Source organism: Cannabis sativa, chromosome X (genome assembly GCF_029168945.1).
Source record: "Cannabis sativa cultivar Pink pepper isolate KNU-18-1 chromosome X, ASM2916894v1, whole genome shotgun sequence".
NCBI lineage: Eukaryota > Viridiplantae > Streptophyta > Magnoliopsida > Rosales > Cannabaceae > Cannabis > Cannabis sativa.
This window is the reverse complement of record NC_083610.1, coordinates 49100340-49119699: the sequence shown is the minus strand read 5'-3', so window position 1 is coordinate 49119699 and position 19360 is coordinate 49100340. Positions and strand designations below refer to the sequence as shown.

Sequence of the window (19360 nt, the reverse complement as noted above, 5' to 3'; positions counted from 1 at the left end):
CACCCTGACCCAAAAGTATGCTTAACTAACAAATCAAAGAACACGAATAATACTCTTGAGATTGAGCCTAACCATATTAGGATTTCGATCATGTGATCTAGGATCAACTTAGTGATATTGAATTGAATAAATATTACGGTAAGTTTTATAAATCTATTTCAAAGTTCAATATCGGTCCATTCCAATGCATACTCCATGCATCCAACCTGAGCTTTACTTTAACCAATGTTCTGGAAAGAACATAGCATTTCTCCAAATGCAAGTAAACTCTGTTGTAGATTGTCATATCAGTAAAACCCAGTGTTCTGATAAATCTAGGAATCCTTTATTCACATAGTCATGTTTACTTTCCACTGTGTTGACAACACAATAAACATGATCAAGTATGTGAAAGGGGTTTGGATGAATTTATAAATCATGCAGACAAACAATTGATTAAGTGAACCAAAATATACACAAATGAATGAAAAATACTTCTGTTACTTTATTGATATTGAATAATCTGGATTACATTGAAATAGAGTTTTATTTAGGGCATAAAACCCAACACGTACTGTCTTCAGTGTTTAAAAATATTCTTCTTAAGACCATATGTCTCACAAAGAATTTCTGAGCCTTCACTTGTTTGTTGAAATACCAAGCTTCTTTTTGTTGATGGGCCATCAGTTTTATGTTTGATGTGATTCATTTCTCTTCAATTTCATCAAGTGATTCAGCAAGGAGTACATGATTGGCCTCTTGGATATATGTCAATCTTCTGTGGGATGGTGGTTTGAGTTCTACGGGCAGCATAGCTTCATATCCATATGCCATGGCGAATGGAGTCCATCCAGTTGCTGTTTTCTCAATAGTTCGGTATGACCATAGAACTTCAGGAAGTTCCTCCGGCCAGATTCATTTAGCATCCTCAAGTCTTTTCTTTTGTTTATCTTTCAATGTCTTGTTGACTGCTTCAACTTGACCATTTGCTTGGGGATGTGCCATTGCGCAGAAACTTTTGATAATGACATGGTTTGCAAAGAAATCAGTAAAGGACTGGCTGTCAAATTGTTTGCCATTGTCTAAAAATATTTTGTACGATAATCCAAACCGGCAGATTATGTTCTTCACAATGAAGTCTTGCACTTTTTTGGACATAATGATTGCTAATGGATCGGCTTCTGTCCACTTGGTGAAGTAATCAACCGCGACCACTGCATCCTGTGCGCCACCCTTGCCCTTGGACAATTGTCCAATTAGGTCAATTCCCCAAATGGCGAAAGGCCAAGGACTTTGCATCTGAGTTAACTCGTTGGGCGGTCCTCGAGGTATCTTCAACAATCTGTGGCATTTATCACATCTTTTAACATAGGCCTTGGAATCTTTGATCATCGCCGGCCAGAAATAACCTTGCCTTAGAATTTTCTCAGATAAACTCTGCCCAGCAGCGTGGTTTCCACAAAATCCATCATGTACTTCAGACAAAAGTCGTGCAGCTTCTTCTTGGGTTACACATCTGAGCAATGGCATGGAGAATCCTCGTTTGTACATGATTCCCTCTACTATGATGTACCATGCAGCCTTCCTTCTCATCTTTCGAGCTTCATTTCTATTATCTGGGACTTCCTCAGTGTTGAGGTAGGTTGCAATTGGCGTCATCTAGTTTGGGGATGTATCAATCATTTCAATCTCCTCATGTTTTCTTCCCTTGGAATTTTGCTCAGATACGCTATCATCTTTTCCCCCTGAGCCTTGTATTCTCCAGATACATGATTTACCACCAACTATGAATCACTGCAGATCTCGATATGTTTGACCTTCATCTCTTGGGCTAGTTTTAGACCGGTGATCAAAGATTCATATTCGGCCTCATTATTAGATGCTTTAAATCCAAATTTGACTACAGCGTGCAGGTCTTTTCCCCCAGGTGTGAAAAGGGCAATTCCTGCACCGGATAGTTGATCTGTAGCCGACCCGTCCACATGTAGTTTCCAAGTCGGCTTGTCTTCACTGTTACTCGGTTGAGGTATTTGTACTGGCTCGGGGTTGTTTTCTGATACGCTTTCTTCCTTGCCCGTGCATTCTTCTACAAAGTCTGCTAAGGCTTGACCTTTAATTGTTGTTCAGGGTTGGAAGATAATCTCATACTAACCCAATTCTACCGCCCACTTGAGTAACCGTCCAGAGGCGTTCAGTTTTCACAATATTTGGCGTAACAGTTTGTCAGTGTATACTTGAACAGGATGAGCTTGAAAGTAGGGCCTTAGCTTTCTTGTTGCTAGAATCTTGAAAAATGCGAGCTTTTCTATCAATGGATATCGGCTTTCAGTCTCAATGAGTCTTTTATTGATGTAATAGATCGAATGTTGAACGTTATTTTCCTCTCTGATCAGTATGGCACTTACAGCATGCTCCGTAACTGTAACGCCCTAATGCTAAGGCACGCTACAGTACTTTTTCAATTATTGTGCAATCTTTGCTAATCAAAGAAGTTTCTCAAAAAACATGTCAAATTAAAACTTTTGCATTAAATATTAAACTTTGTAATACAATAAAATATTTACAAATGCCGGGATCCCGTTTTCAAACTTTGTAAAATTTACTTTCCAAAATATACATTCCAAAATACAAAAATTACTGGTCGCACAACGACTTTCAAAATACAACTTCCAGATGTCCCGAGACCGAACACTCCAGGTCGCGCTGCTTGACATGTACAATCCCATCTGAGCTCAGGTTCACTCCTGTTCAGTCTTAGCCTTTCCTTTACCTACACATGGAAGCAGAACTGTGAGTCGACAGACTCAGTAAGAAATGCATATAACATATCATATAATTTCCGACCTGTAAATAGGCGCCCATACACCTATCTACAGAGCTTAACAGATGAGTATGAACGTTCTAACTAGGATACGACCATGTACCATGTACCACATGCACTCAGTATACCATTGTACTAGTGTAGGTAGGGTATGACCGCACCTTGAGTACTGTTAGTGTTGTACCACAAACACCTTGTACCTTCCCGTACAAGTGCTGGTAACACCATAACGTACTTCTAAACATCATACACCTTACCAATGCACTCTGTACCGCAACCGTACAAGTGTTGGTAGTGCATGAATCACAACAAATAAGCATGTATATACAAACACATATACATACATTCAGATAATCACATCACACATTATACACAGTTCTTACGTGTTTTCCGAATTCAAGTGTGCTGGCCGACCTGAACGGAAATCTTGTGCTAGATGGATGCCGTAATCACATTTTGAAATCGGGTAAGTCACATGATTAAAACCCTAATCCCGGGAAACCCAAAACCAAAACCCTAGGTTCTGCTATGCTCTTAAAGGGTTATTCTAACTCTGGAAATGAGGAAACACCCAACCGAGGCATCGAAATGGCAAAAATTGAGAAAATGAAAGGCCCGGGGAACCCTGCCAAAACCGGCTAGCCGGTTTTTGTGGCTCTGCAAACCGGCTAGCCGGTTTGCACAAGTTTCCCCAAAGTTTTTCATTTGTTGCTAAACTCTCTACCAATTGCCATGAAACCTTCCAGAGCTCCTATACAATGCATAAGCAACAAAATCCAGGCAGTATTTCACAGAACAAACCATTCAAAATCAATTTGCCATTAAAGCTCAAAGCTTTGAACTCAATGTTCAAAGTTGCATAAAACCAACCAATAACCTAAAAACCAGCTGCAATGGCCTAAATTTAACTTAACCTAAGCCTAGAATTCGAACCAAACCAACATCAAACTCTAACAGCTCCTATAACACAATTTCACTACTTTAACTACTTCAAAACTTGAAAAAAAAATAGAGAAGGGACCATTAGGGCTTACCTTAGGTTGAGTTCCCCCCTTGAAACCTTGCTGAAAATCCAAAGAAATGAAAGCAAAAATCTTGTTTTGCCTTTGATTTGCCCCAGCCGAAAGCAAGAGAGAGAGAGGAAATGGTTGAGATGATTTTCCATGTTTTTTCTATTTTCACAAAATGAAATAAAGATTAGGAAAATCCTTTTTCCTTGCTGAATATAGCTTGGCTAGGTGTCAACTAACCAAAAAGCCACCTATCCATGATTTAAATAAAAAGTCCAAATTGCCCTTTGACTCAAACTTAGGGTATTTCTAAAGCTAGGGGTAAAATGGTCAATTCCATAACCCCGCTCAATCCCGATAATTTATTTTCTCTAAAATATTTCCCACCATGAAATAAGGTTCTAAACTTACCCATGTGACCAATCTAGTCATCCATCGCATTTTCCGTTGTCGCCGAGAAAAAATTACAAAAATGACATATTTCACCTATAAGCTAAATAATACCCGTAGAGTTTAATAAAATCTCTGGAATTGAGAAATTATAACTCTAATATTTATTTCTAAATATTGGGGTCCACAATTAAATTAATTCACATATAATAATAAAATAATAAAAATTAGTGCTAATTGCCCTTACTAATCCAAATTACTAGAGCGGTCATTACAATTATCCCCCCGTTAATAGGATTTCGTCCTCGAAATCTAACCTAAATAGCTCTGGACGTTGAGTCCTCATGTCCGACTCCAATTCCCAGGTGGCTTCTTCCACCTTACTGTTCCTCCAGAGCACCTTAACTAGTGCAATAGTCTTGTTCCGAAGAACTTTTTCCTTTCTATCCAAAATCTGTACAGGTTGTTCTTCATAGGATAAGTCTGGTTGCAGTTCAACGGCTTCATAACTCAAGACATGAGTCGGGTCTGACACTTATTTCCTCAACATAGAGATGTGAAATACGTCATGAACAGCCGATAATGCTGGTGGTAAGGCTAGCCGATACGCTACCTGCCCGACCTTCTCAAGTATTTGAAATGGCCCAATGAACCTAGAGCTTAACTTACCCTTCTTCCCGAAGCACCTAATACCCTTCATTGGTGAAACCCGTAGAAAAACATGTTCCCCTGCCTGAAATGTAACATCTCTGCGCTTCGGATCAGCATAACTTTTCTGCCTGCTTTGGACAGCAAGCATCCGAGCCTTGATCTTATCAATAGTCTCATTGGTCCTCTGCACTAACTCTGGACCCAAGTACTTCCTTTCTCCCGTCTCGTCCCAATGAATAGGAGAACGACATTTTCTACCATATAACATCTCATAGGGAGCCATCCTATTGTACTCTGGTAGCTATTATTGTAGGAGAATTCAATTAAAGGCAAGTACTTACTCCATGAACCCTCAAAGTCCATGACACAGGCTCGCAGTAAGTCTTCCAAAATCTGAATAGTTCTTTCTGACTGACCATCAGTCTGAGGGTGAAAGGCTGTGCTAAACTTTAACTTGGTACCCATAGCCTTCTGAAGACTCACCCAAAACTTCGATGTAAACTTTTGATCCCTATCTGACACAATAGATTTAGGGGCTCCATGGAGACGAACTATCTCCTTCACGTACAATTCAGCGTACTGATCCACTGAATATGTAACTTTCACTGGTAGAAAGTGAGCTGATTTTGTGAATCTGTCCACTATGACCCATACTGAATCATACATTCCTGTAGTTCTAGGCAAACCAGTTACGAAATCCATGGCAATGTCCTCCCACTTCCATTCTGGAAGGACTAAAGGTTGCAGTAACCCTGCCGGCCTCTGATGTTCAGCTTTAATCTGTTGGCAGGTTGAACACTTGGACACGTACTCCACCACATCTCTTTTCATTCCATACCACCAGAAGTAGGGTTTCAAATCCTAATACATTTTGGTGGTTCCCGGATGCAACGAATCAGGCGTGGTATGAGCTTCATCAAATATCTCTCTCTTAAGCTCATTGACATTAGGAACACAAACTCGAGCTTTGTATAACAACATTCCACTGTTTGAGACTGAAAAGCCTCTAGGCCGACCGACCATTATTTCATCTCGAACCTTAACTAGCTCGGGATCTTCCAGTTGTGCCTTTCTGATTCTCTCCAACAGATCAGATTGGAGTGTCAAATTATTCAATTTTCCAACTACGAACTCAATCCCTGCACTAACCATTTCAGAAGCTAGTTGAGGGGCTATCATAACCGTGGTACAAACCTGTACGGGACCTTTTTTGCTTAAAGCATCAGCCACAACATTGGCTTTCCCGGGGTGATACAGTATTTCACAATCGTAGTCTTTAACCAAGTCCAACAACCTTCTCTGCCTCATATTCAAATCTTTCTGGGTGAAAAAGTATTTGAGACTCTTATGATCAGTATAAATCTCACACTTTTCACCGTAATGATAATGTCGCCATATCTTTAAGGCAAAAACCACAGCAGCGAGCTCTAAATCATGAGTTGGATAACGCTGTTCATATTCTTTCAGTTGACGAGAGGCATAGGCTATGACTCTCTCAGCTTGCATCAGACCACATCCCAGACCCTGTCTGGATGCATCACAGTACACCACAAATTTCTCTTGATCTGATGGCAAAGCTAACACCGGAGCTGTTATCAAACGTTGCTTCAACTCCTGAAAACTTGTTTCACACTTATCTGACCACACAAATCTCTGATTTTTCTTGGTCAATTCGGTTAGGGGCATAGAAAGTTTAGAAAGTCCTTCGACGAAACGCTGATAATACCCTACTAATCCGAGAAAACTTCGAACTTCCGTCACAGACTTGGGCCTCGGCCAGTTCTTCACTGATTCTACCTTGTTTGGATCAACTATAATTCCATTCTTTCCAACAATATGACCCATAAAGGACACCTCAGACAACCAGAATTCGCACTTTTTGAACTTTGCATACAACTTGTGATCCCTAAGTCGCTGCAATACCATTCGAAGATGATGCTCGTGCTCCTCTTCTGACTGAGAGTATACAAGAATGTCATTGATAAACACTATAACGCAGTTATCGAGGAAATCCTTCAATACTCTATTCATAAGATCCATAAAGGCCGCAGGAGCATTAGTCAATCCGAATGACATTACCAGAAACTCATAGTGCCCATATCTGGTTCTAAAAGCAGTCTTCGGTATGTCCTCCTCTCGAATTCTAAGTTGATGATAACCAGACCGTAAATAAATCTTTGAAAACACTGTCTTTCCCTGAAGCTGATCGAACAGATCGTCGATTCTAGGCAACGGGTACTTGTTCTTAATCATCAGCTTGTTTAGTTCCCGATAATCGATACACATTCTGAGGGAACCATCTTTCTTTTTCACAAACAGAACTGGAGCTCCCCAGGGCGACACACTGGGTCGAATAAACCCAATGTCAAGCATCCCCTGGAGTTGCAACTTAAGCTCCTTGAGTTCTGCTGGAGCCATCCTATATGGAGCTTTAGAAACAGGTTTGACTCCAGGTGCCAGATCAATTACAAAATCAATCTCTCGCTGTGGCGGCAATCCCGACAACTCCTCGGGAAACACGTCAAGAAAATCTTTCACCACCCTGACTGCCTCAGGCCCAAATGTTTCAGGTCTGCCGGAGTCAAATACCACCGCTAGAAATCCTACACAGCCATTGCATAGTAAATCCCTAGCCCTTAATACAGAAATAACCGGGATCCGGGACCCCTGAACTGATCCCACATAAACGAATGGATCTTCTCCTTCCGGCTGAAAAGTCACCATTTTCCGCTTACAGTCTATACTGGCCGAATACTTGGATAGAAAATCCATTCCCAGTATAATGTCAAACTCAGTTAATTTCAACTCTATGAGGTCAGTACTCAATTTCCTATCTTCGATCCTAATTAGCATAGACCTAATGCGCCTATTAGAGATAACCAATTCCCCGCTAGGCATTAGGGTTCCAAACCCTCTTTCTAACATATCACAAGGCCTACCCAAAAGATCAATTACTCTTGTAGCTACATATGAGCGTGTAGCTCCCGATTCAAATAATACTGTAAACAATAAATTGTTGACGGGAAGCTGACCTGTCACAACAGAAGGACTGGCTGCAGCATCAGCTTGGGTGATGGCAAACACTCGAGCAGGAACCGGTTTCACCTCAGCTTTCAGCTCCTCTTTCTTTGCCTGAGGGCAGTCTTTCTTGAAATGCCCAACCATGCCACATAGGAATCATGTCTTCCGGTTACATTCTCCCGGATGATGTTTCTTTCACCGTGGACACTCAAGGTAAGAGTAACCCTGGCGTCCACCTCTACCTTGGTTCCCCCAGAACCGCTTACTTTGCCCTGAGCCATCGGAAGCTGGGGTGACTTTCCTTTTCTGATCAGTGGTGGAGTCACCACCATCCCTACCATAAACAGGAGTAGGAACAGTGGGGGTTCCACCAACACTCGGAGTCACCCGGGGCTCCTGAAGAAATTTCACCGCACCCTCGGCTCTCAAAGCCTTTTCAACCATCTCTGCATATGTGGTTGCCTCAGTGGTAGTAATCACCAAATCGAGCCGAATCTTCGCACTCAAACCAGCCAAATATTTCTCTTTCTTACTGAAGTCAGTTGGCACAATTCCCGCTGCAAGCTTGGCCAGACGGTCAAACTTTGTCGTATACTCAGTAACTGGCATTCCCTCAGTTTGAACCAATTCGGTGAACTCTTTCCGCTTTGCACTGCGGACTGCTTCGTTGTAATACTTGGAGTTAAACAACTCCTTGAATTTTTCCCAGGTCATCACTGTGACGTCCCGAGTGAGGGTTATCAACTCCCACCACACGAGAGCGTCTTCCTAAAACTGGAAAGTGGCGCATGTCACCCGGTCATTACCAACCACTCCCATAAAATTGAGAATACGCTCGATCACTGAAAGCCACTGCTCGGCCTTCATCACATCTGGACCTCCCAGAAACACTGGAGGTTCCTGCTTCCGGAATCTTTCATACAACGGCTCCATACGGTTGCCAACAACAGGTTGTTCTGCTAGCACCGCTGGAACTGCCACGGCCTGAACCACTTGAGGAGGCACAGCAGGAGGACCCTGCTGCCTCAATCTTTGAATTTCTTCATCTTGTTGGCGGATTCTATCTTGCATTTCCGTAAATCTTTGCTCCCAATCAGGAGGAGCTTGAGGTGGATTTACAGGGTGACCACCCTGAGCTCTGCCACGGCCACGGCCGCGACCACGAGGATTTTGGGGATTCCTCTGACCGCCTCCGGTCTCAACCATATCACCCTGACTTCTTGTATTTCGCGGGGCGTCCATTTAATAGGACTTCGCCTGCGAATCCATAAGCCAGGCAGGTTAGACAGCGATCGAAACTTAACACCGCTCTTAATGATTTAATGGCAACACACTTTACTAACTTTTTTTTAAAAATAATTAATTAAAATATAATATGCTTCCTAACATGCTTTCACGTTCACATTTATTTAAAGTACTAAACAAGTACGGGCTTACTGAACCGTGAACCGAGCTTTCTCTGATGAAGATTGTACATGTCTTAGCAAACTTCGGTAGACAAACCTGGCGGCTCTGATACCAAAATTGTAACGCCCTAATGCTAAGGCACGCTACAGTGCTTTTTCAATTATTGGGCAATCTTTGCTAATCAAAGAAGTTTCTCGAAAAACGTATCAAATTAAAACTTTTGCATTAAATATTAAGCTTTGTAATATAATAAAATATTTACAAATGTCGGGATCCCGTTTTCAAACTTTGTAAAATTTACTTTCCAAAATATACATTCCAAAATACAAAAATTACTGGTCGGACAGCGACTTTCAAAATACAACTCCCAGATTTCCCAAGACCGAACACTCCAGGTCGCGCTGCTTGACATGTACAATCCCATCTTAGCTCAGGTTCACTCCTGTTCAGTCTTAGCCTTTCCTTTACCTACACATGGAAGCAATTCTGTGAGTCGACAAACTCAGTAAGAAATGTATATAGCATATCATATAATTTCCGACCTGTAAATAGGCGCCTATACACCTATCTACAGAGCTTAACAGATGAGTATGAACGTTCTAACTAGGATACGACCATGTACCATGTACCACATGCACTCAGTATACCATTGTACTAGTGTAGGTAGGGTATGACCGCACCTTGAGTAATGTTAGTGTTGTACCACAAACACCTTGTACCTTCCCGTACAAGTGCTGGTAACACCATAACGTACTTCTAAACATCATACACCTTACCAATGCACTCTGTACCGCAACCATACAAGTGTTGGTAGTGCATGAATCACAACAAATAAGCATGTATATACAAACACATATACATACATTCAGATAATCACATCACACATCATACACAGTTCTAACCTGTTTTCCGAATTCAAGTGTGCTGGCCGACCTGAACGGAAATCTTGTGCTAGATGGATGCCCTAATCACATTTTGAAATCGGGTAAGTCACATGATTAAAACCCTAATCCCGGGAAACCCAAAACCAAAACCCTAGGTTCTGCTATGCTCTTAAAGGGTTATTCTAACTCTGGAAATGGGGAAACACCCAACCGAGGCATCGAAATGGCAAAAATTGAGAAAATGAAAGGCTCGGGGAACCCTGCCAAAACCGGCTAGCCGGTTTTTGTGGCTCTACAAACCGGCTAGCCGGTTTGCACAAGTTTCCCCAAAGTTTTTCATTTGTTGCTCAACTCTCCACCAATTTCCATGAAACCTTCCAGAGCTCCTATACAATGCATAAGCAACAAAATCCAGGCAGCATTTCACAGAACAAACCATTCAAAATCAATTTGCCATTAAAGCTCAAAGCTTTGAACTCAATGTTCAAAGTTGCATAAAACCAACCAATAACCTAAAAACCACCTGCAATGGCCTAAACTCAACTTAACCTAACCCTAGAATTCGAACCAAACCAACATCAAACTCTAACAGCTCCTATAACACAATTTCACTACTTTAACTACTTCAAAACTTGAAAAAAAAAATAGAGAAGGGACCATTAGGGCTTACCTTAGGTTGAGTTCCCCCCTTGAAACCTTGCTGAAAATCCAAAGAAATAAAAGCAAAAATCTGGTTTTGCCTTTGATTTGCCCCGGCCGAAAGCAAGAGAGAGAGAGGAAATGGTTGAGATGATTTTCTATGTTTTTTCTATTTTCTCAAAATGAAATAAAGATTAGGAAAATCCTTTTTCCTTGCTGAATATAGCTTGGCTAGGTGTCAACTAACCAAAAAGCCACCTATCCATGACTTAAATAAAAAGTCCAAATTGCCCTTTGACTCAAACTTAGGGTATTTCTAAAGCTAGGAGTAAAATGGTCAATTCCATAACCCCGCTCAATCCCGATAATTTATTTTCTCTAAAATATTTCCCACCATGAAATAAGGTTCTAAACTTACCCATGTGACCAATCTAGCCATCCATCGCATTTTCCGTTGTCGCCGAGCAAAAATTACAAAAATAACATATTTCACATATAAGCTAAATAATACCCGTAGAGTTTAATAAAATCTCAGGAATTGAGAAATTATAACTCTAATATTTATTTCTAAATATTGGGGTCCACAATTAAATTAATGCACATATAATAATAAAATAATAAAAATTAGTGCTAATTGCCCTTACTAATCCAAATTACTAGAGCGGTCATTACAGTGATAGCTAGGTACATCCCAAGTTCTTCTCCATCCAAAGGTTTTGGGAGTACAGGAGGTTTTGCGAGTTACGTTTTTAGCTCTGTCCACTCAAATTGTTTATTTCCTCACATGATGTTGAAGAACGGAACACACTTGTCTGTTGATTTTGAAGCAAATCTGTTGAGTGCGGCAATCCGACTAGTCAAACTTTGAACTTCCTTGGTTCTTGTTGGTGATTTCATATCTAGGAGAGCTTGAATCTTCTCTGGATTGACTTCAATTCCTTGGGCAATGACGATAAAGCCTAGAAACTTACCCGAGCTGACTCCAAAGGAGCACTTTAAGGGATTGAGTTTCATGTTGTACTTTTTGAAGACTTTGAAGCATTCGTCTAGGTCATCTATATGCCCCCTAGCCTTCTTGGATTTTACAAGCATGTCATCCACGTACACTTCCATGATTCGTCCAATCTGGTCTTTAAACATCTTATTTACCAATCTTTGGTATGTAGCTCCAGTGTTTTTGAGACCAAACCACATGACCTTATAGCAATACAAACCCATATCTGTTCAGAAACTTGTATTTTCTTAGTTTGGTGGATGCATTTTAATTTGATTATACCCCGAATAGGCATCCATAAAGCTCAATATTTCGTGCCCTACAGTTGCGTCCACAAGCTGATCTATTCTTGGAAGTGGAACATAGTCTTTAGGGCATGCCTTGTTGAGGTCAGTGAAATAAATACAAACTCTCCATTTCTTGTTCGGCTTGGGTACCAGTACGGGATTAGCAACCCAAGCCAGGTAGAAAGCTTCAATTATGAAATTGTTGTTCCGTAGCTTCTCTACCTCTTCTTTCAGAGCTAGAGCTCGCTCCTTGTCCAACAGTCTTCGCTTTTGTTCAACTGGCCCGAAGTTTGGATCAATATTTAGGACATGTAAAATTCTAGAAGGACCAATCCCAACCATATCCTCATGCGACCAGGCAAAAATGTCTAGGTTTGCTCTCAGAAATTTTATCAATGCTAATTTTACTTTGAGCAACAAACCTTTTCCAATTTTAAGCTTCCTGGTCGGGATATTTGGGTCGATTCCAATCTCTTCTAGTTCTTCCCCTGTTCCAACATTGTTGCTTGGGTCCCCAAGTCGAGGATCCACATCTTCATCCCCGCCTTACGAGGTTCCCTATTTAGCAATGTTTTTTCCCTTGTCCGAACTCTAGCTAGAGGATACTTCCTTTTTAGCCTTCGTTATGGTAAGGTTAAAACATTCCCGCGCAACTTGATGGTTTCCTCTTTGGCACCCCACCCCATTCTTTGTTGGGAACTTAAGGCATGGTATCCTTGAGGAAGAATGGCACATAGATAATAGTGAAAAAACCCGTAGGGTGTAAGGTGATAAGTTGCAAATGGGTGTACAAGTACAAAGAAGGTATTCCTGGAATTGAAGAAGCAAGAGTCAAGGCTAGATTAGTAGCTAGAGGCTTCACATAGAGAGGGAATTGATTACAATGAAGTTTTCTCTCCTATTGTGAAACACACCTCATTCAGATTACTTTTAAGCATTGTTATTATTAAAGATCTTAAATTGGAACAACTAGATGTTAAAATAGCTTTTCTCCATGGAGATTTGGAAGAAGAAATCTGTATGAGGCAACGAAAAAGCGTTGAAGAAAAAGGAAAGGAAGACCATGTATGCCTATTGAAAAGATCCATATATGGCCTAAAATAGTCCCCTAGGTAGTGGTCTAAAAGATTTGATGAATGTGTACTGAAAATTGGTTTCAAGAGAAGTGCCTATGATCGTTGGGTTTATGTCATGTACTCAAGCTCCATTATCTATCTTCTCCTATATGTAGATAATATGCTAATTGGTGGAAAACATATGGGAGAAATAGACAAAGTCAAGAAGCTTTTGAGCAAGGAAATTGAAATGAAAGACCTTAGCTCAGCCAAAAAAAATTTAGGGATTGAGATTACAAGGAACAAAAAATTTAGAAGCTTAAAGCTTTCTCAAAGTGGTTACATCTCTAAAATTCTATCAAAGTTTGGTTTCACTGATGTAAAACTGGTTAGCACACCCTTTACTCAACTCTTCAAGCTATCTACTTCACAAGCTCCATCTAATGAAGAAGATATTAGCTACATGAAAAAGGTACCCCTATACTAACATTGTAGGCAGTATATTGTACCTTATGATCTGTACAAGACCAGATCTCAGTTATGCAGTGAGTAGGGTGACCAAATTCATGGGACAACTTGGTGCAGAGCACTGGAAGGCAGCCAAATGGATACTCAAGTATCTAAAGAAGACACCAGAGGTTGTTCTCATATATGGAACATGTCCTACTACCTCAAATGTAGTAAGATATGTGGATTCCGACTATGCTGGTGACCTTGACACAAGAAGATCCCAATGTGGCTATTTGTTTCTTGTTGGGTTTTATGCCCTAAATAAAACTCATTTCAATATAATCAGATTTACTTATTAATATAGATCAGAAATAACATTTAATGTTGCATGGTTCACATGATTTATTTCATGATTATATGTACATAATGTATAAATTCATTTGAAACCCTTTTCACATACTTGATCCTGTTTATTGTGCCGTCAACACATTGGAAAGTAAACATGACTATGTGAATAAAGTTTCCTAGATTTATCAGACATAGGGTTTTACTGATATGATAATCTACAACAAGAGTTTACTTGTATTTGGAGAAATACTATGTTCTTTCCAGAACATTGGTTAAAGTAAAGCTCAGGTTGGATGCATGGAGTATGCATCGGAAGGGACCGATATTGAACTTTGACTTAGATTTAATTAAACTTACCGTAAAATCTATTCAAGTCAATATCGCCAAGTTGATCCTAGATCAAATGATCTTAATCCTGTTATGATTAGGCTCAATCTTGAAAGGCTATTCGTGTTCCTTGAATTGTTAGTTAAGCCTACTTTTAGGTCAGGGTGATACGTACTTTTTGGGAACACGGTAGTGCAATTGAGTGGGAGCGCTAGCATAAACATGGAATCTATAGCTTCTATCTGGCGAATAGTAAGCAAAGGATGATCTCCTTCGAGCTTGATCAAACGAAAATAAATGGTGGAGATCTCATTTCACATAAGCTGAAATATCATTTATACGGGGTCAAGTGTTTTAAGGATAAAATACATAGTAGGGTGTTACGGTAATTTAATCCCTTTACTGTGTAGATCATTCATATAGAGGATAATTGATCACATTAGAATTATAACAATGGATAACTAATGATGTGTCTATATGGTGGAACACATAGAGCATTCTATATACTGAGAGTGCAATTCTAAGTTCTATGCGTGGATTCAACGAAGAATTAATAAGTTAGTGAATTTTAGTACTAAATTCTTGATATACTTATTGGAAGCTCGGTTATATAGACCCATGGTCCCCCCACTAGTTGAGATAATATTGCTTGTAAGACTCTTATAATTGGTTTTGATTAATCAATTATAATTCTCAAATTAGACTATGTCTATTTGTGAAATTTTCACTAAGTAAGGGCGAAATTGTAAAGAAAGAGTTTATAGGGGCATATTTGTTAATTATGATACTTTGTATGGTTCAATTAATAAATATGATAAATGACAATATTATTTAATAATTATTTATAGTTATTAAATAGTTAGAATTGGCATTTAAATGGTTGAATTAGGAAATTGGCATTTTTGAGAAAATCAGATACAAAAGGTGTTAAAATTGCAAAATTGCAAAAAGCAAGGCCCAATCCACTAAGTGTAGGGCCAGCCACTTTTGTAGGAATTTAAACTAATTTTTTTATTATTTTAATACCAAATAATTCAAACCTAACCCTATTGGAATGCTATAAATAGATAGTGAAGGCTTCAGGAAAATTACACTTAAATTTTCTATTTTTCCTTCAGAGAAAAACCTGAGCCTTTCTCTCTCCCTATCTTTAGCTGCCACTTCTTCTTTCTCTTCCTTTGAATTTCGAACTACCTTAGTGTATGAGTAGTGCCCACACACATCAAGTGATACCTCAATCATAGTGAGGAAGATCGTGAAGAAAGACATTCAGCAAAAGGAGTTTCAGCATCAAAGATTCAGAGAAAGAGATCCAGGTTCAGATATTGATAATGCTCTGCTACAGAAAGGAATCAAGGGCTAGATATCTGAACGGAAGGAGTCATTTAATTCCGCTGCACCCAATGTAAGGTTTCTTAAACTTTATATGTGTTTAATTTATCGTTTTAGAAAGTTCTTATTTAGGATGTTAATAAACATACTTGTGAGTAGATCTAAGATCCTGGTAAAATAATTTCCAACAACTGGCCTCAGAGCCATGGTAATTGATTTACTTGCAAGAAATTTGGACTTTAAAACAATTGTTTGTATGTTTTTGGATGGTATCATGTTGTATTGAGTGTTATTTGATGATTGATTGATGTTTGTAAATTTTCGTGAAAAATAATTGCGATTTTGTTTCTGGAATTATTTTTATTGGATAGTATGGGAAAAATTAAGCAAGTTAGCCTTTTACAGAACTCAATTTCGATTTTATTTGAATTAGTTATGAATTTTTGAAGATTTGAAAAAAAATCGGGCCTGTGCTGAAATTTTTCTGCGATCGCAAATCTGTCCGTACAGTTCACAATTTTTTCGTTTTTCTTCGATTTTTCATGCTTTTTCATGGAATTAACTTCCGATTTTTGGTATAGTTTTATATTTATACTAATACTATTCCTAATTCAATTCTAATTATCATTTTGAATTAATTTAATATTTTTTAAATTTAATTCAAGATATTAGTGTAATTTGAATTTGAATAGAATTAGTATCTATCTTCTTGCTTAAAAATCTATCTTATTTTAAAATTTGATTATATCTTATCTTATTTTAAATTTAAAAAATAAGATATTTATAATCATGTAATTTTTAAATGATATAAGATATTTTGCTAATTTTTTAAATTTTGTTATTTTATTTATTTAAATTACATTTAAAATTTGAAAAAGATATTTATTTATGTTTTCTAATTTTTTATTTAATTTTTATTTATAAAATAACATTTAAAATTTAAAAGTAGTTAGCAAATTTTTGAAATGATATTTAGGTTGGTTGAAACCTAATTATTGTAGGTTTAATTTTAAATTTAAATTTTTTTAAAATTTCGAATTTTTCAAATTTTTTTTAAATTTTCGAAATTTTTTTTATTTTTATTTAATTAATTATTTTCGAAATTAAATATTTAATTTAAAATTAAATAAATCCTACATCCAACTATCCAACTAACCTTGTTGGAGGAGTATGTGTTTTAACTTGTATGTAAGTTTTCAAAACCTATTATTACTTGATTGCAAATAGCCATGGTTACTTTTTGCCAGATCTAATGATCTGATGGCTCCCTTGGTCAAGATAATAATTTGTAACAGGTATATTTACAATCTTCTTTCATCTGTGTATGACCTAGCAACATGATAGGACCCATCCAAAGTGTGCTTGTGTGAGCCTATGTGTTTAATTTGATTATAGATACATATAGGTTGTTGTTGCTAAAATAAATTATCATATTTCTTGATAGAATTTATTTAGGCCCATTTAGTTATTGGGCTTATTCAATTAATAACAGTTGTTCTTATTAAGGTTAAATTCCTCTCTTTTGGGCCTTGTGTGAGAGTTGGGAGCCATAGAAGTGGGTACGACATACCGAACTCAAAGACCCCCTCACATGAACCACCCCAATTGTGAAGGCCCATTTGCCTGATTTGAACAACTGTACTAGGTTAATTAAACTAATTTAACCTAATAAAATTGATTAGCAACATAATTAATTTCATTTATTTTGAAATTAATTTAAGAAAATTATAGTTTAAAGAATTTTTTATTCTAAGCTAAACTATATGTATTTTCTTGTATTTAATTAAATATAGAATTATAACCATCTAGATTCTTTCTGGAACTTAATTTAAATTTTTCATTAAATATTCTAATTTAAGTTGATATTTAGTTATCTACAACTAACCAACTTAAATCTGAATATCTTTTGAATTTCAAATTTCAAAATTAAGTTGAGGAATTTTAGGCATTGGTTATTAAGATTCTTTAGATATTTTTTAAGTTAATATCTTTTCGAATATTAACTTAAAATGGAATATTTTCAAATTAAGTGGTTACAACTTAATTTTTGATATTTAATTAAATTTAAATTTGAAAAATATTTAAGTTCTAGATTTTTTCTAATACAACTTAAATTAGATATTTTTTTAAATTTTGTGGAAAAGATACTTAGTCAAATAAGATATTTTCTAGATAGTTATTTCTAGACTACTTATTATTTCTAATATTAAATAGGAAAATATTATACATTGTGAAATTAATTATTTATATAATTAATTTTGATACAATTTATTTTAAGTATATTTTTCCTAGTATTAAACTACAGACTAATAATTAAGCCTTCTCTACACTTAATTATTTATTTCTTGAATTTAATACATTTAATTAATTTTAAAATTAAATATCTAAGTTGATTTTCATCATCATACTTAAATATTTCTTTTTCATGACACTTAATTAAATAGAAAATTATTTTTAGTTGAAATTTATTTTTTCAACTAAATTTAAATAATTTTCAAAATATATTTTTTTTTCTTTATTTTATTAATCAATTTTCGAAATTGCATTTCTTAAATGCTAGAATTTCAAATTTTATCTTGAAAAATAGATTAAGTTGTAAATTAATTATTTATTTCTATTAATTCTTGGATCAACTTAAATCAATGATTTTTTTCATTTATTGATTAATTTAAAATAAATTGAATTAAAGTATATTATTAGAAATTGAATTAATTAGTCAAAGGAAAATCTAGATAGATGATATTTTTGCTTGAAGTATTTTTCTAGTGTATTTAATTAAATAGAAAATTAATATTTAAGTTGATTTTCATCATCATACTTAAATATTTGAAATTTTTCTTATATATTTAATTAGATAGGAAAATTATATTTTTTGTTGTAAATTAATTTTATTAATTAATTTTGGGCCAACATTAAATTAGAATAATTTTTCCAGGATTAATTTTTTATTTTAACATGCATTTTCGAAAATTGTATTCTTAAATACTTTAATTTTTTGAAATGCAATATATATTTATAGAAAATTAAATTTGAGTTGTAAATTAATTTATATTAATTTTGTAACAACTTAAATTGAATATTTTTCTAAATATTTATTGGAAATTATTACTAAGATGGAAATAATTCATGTTATTTTTATATCCATCTAAGTAAAATTTATAAATATTAAATTAAAATTTATATTTAGAATTTTTCATTCTAAATTGGAAATTTTAAATAAATATATATTTAAAATAAATAGATTTAAAGAGAATCAAAGAAAATACAACTCACTTTAAATAATGAGCTTGATTATTATTAAGATATTCGATCTCCATTGTTGGTCTTACAAAAGTTAAATGTTTTCAATATAACCTCGAGACGCTAGACTTCGTCCCCCTATGGATGGTTATTCGTTGAACGCATTTAACACCGTAAGATTTCATTTGATAAGTGTTTTGTAGTTTTCGTCTCTATTAGACTCTCCCCTACGGTGACTACTTAGAGATAAACTTATGAAACATGAAACAATGGTGGAAGCTCATAAAATGAGAATAACCTTGACTCTCGCCTACCGGGACAACGTTGGATTCTTATTTTGATCGAATAAAAGGTTGCTAGAATGGTTTTTATTTTAGATGAGCTGACAACTCTATTCAATAAATGATACTTTGACTCTCGCCTACCGGGACACTGTATCAGTTTGTTGAAAACCTTGGAAATTATTTAGGATTGTATGTTTTAGTATTTTCACTAGTCATTCCTACTTGCTATATGTTTATAATT

General features: G+C 36.5%; 1 protein-coding gene across 1 annotated transcript; it reads right to left on the bottom strand.

Moving 5' to 3' along the window:
• Positions 1-894: 894 nt before the first annotated feature.
• On the bottom strand, positions 895-1638 carry LOC133032255 (uncharacterized). Its single transcript, XM_061106135.1, has 2 exons — positions 1389-1638; positions 895-1061 (listed from the first exon to the last, which is right to left on the bottom strand). The coding sequence occupies exons 1-2, from the start codon at positions 1636-1638 to the stop codon at positions 895-897; spliced, it is 417 nt and encodes a 138-aa protein (XP_060962118.1).
• Positions 1639-19360: the final 17722 nt, after the last annotated feature.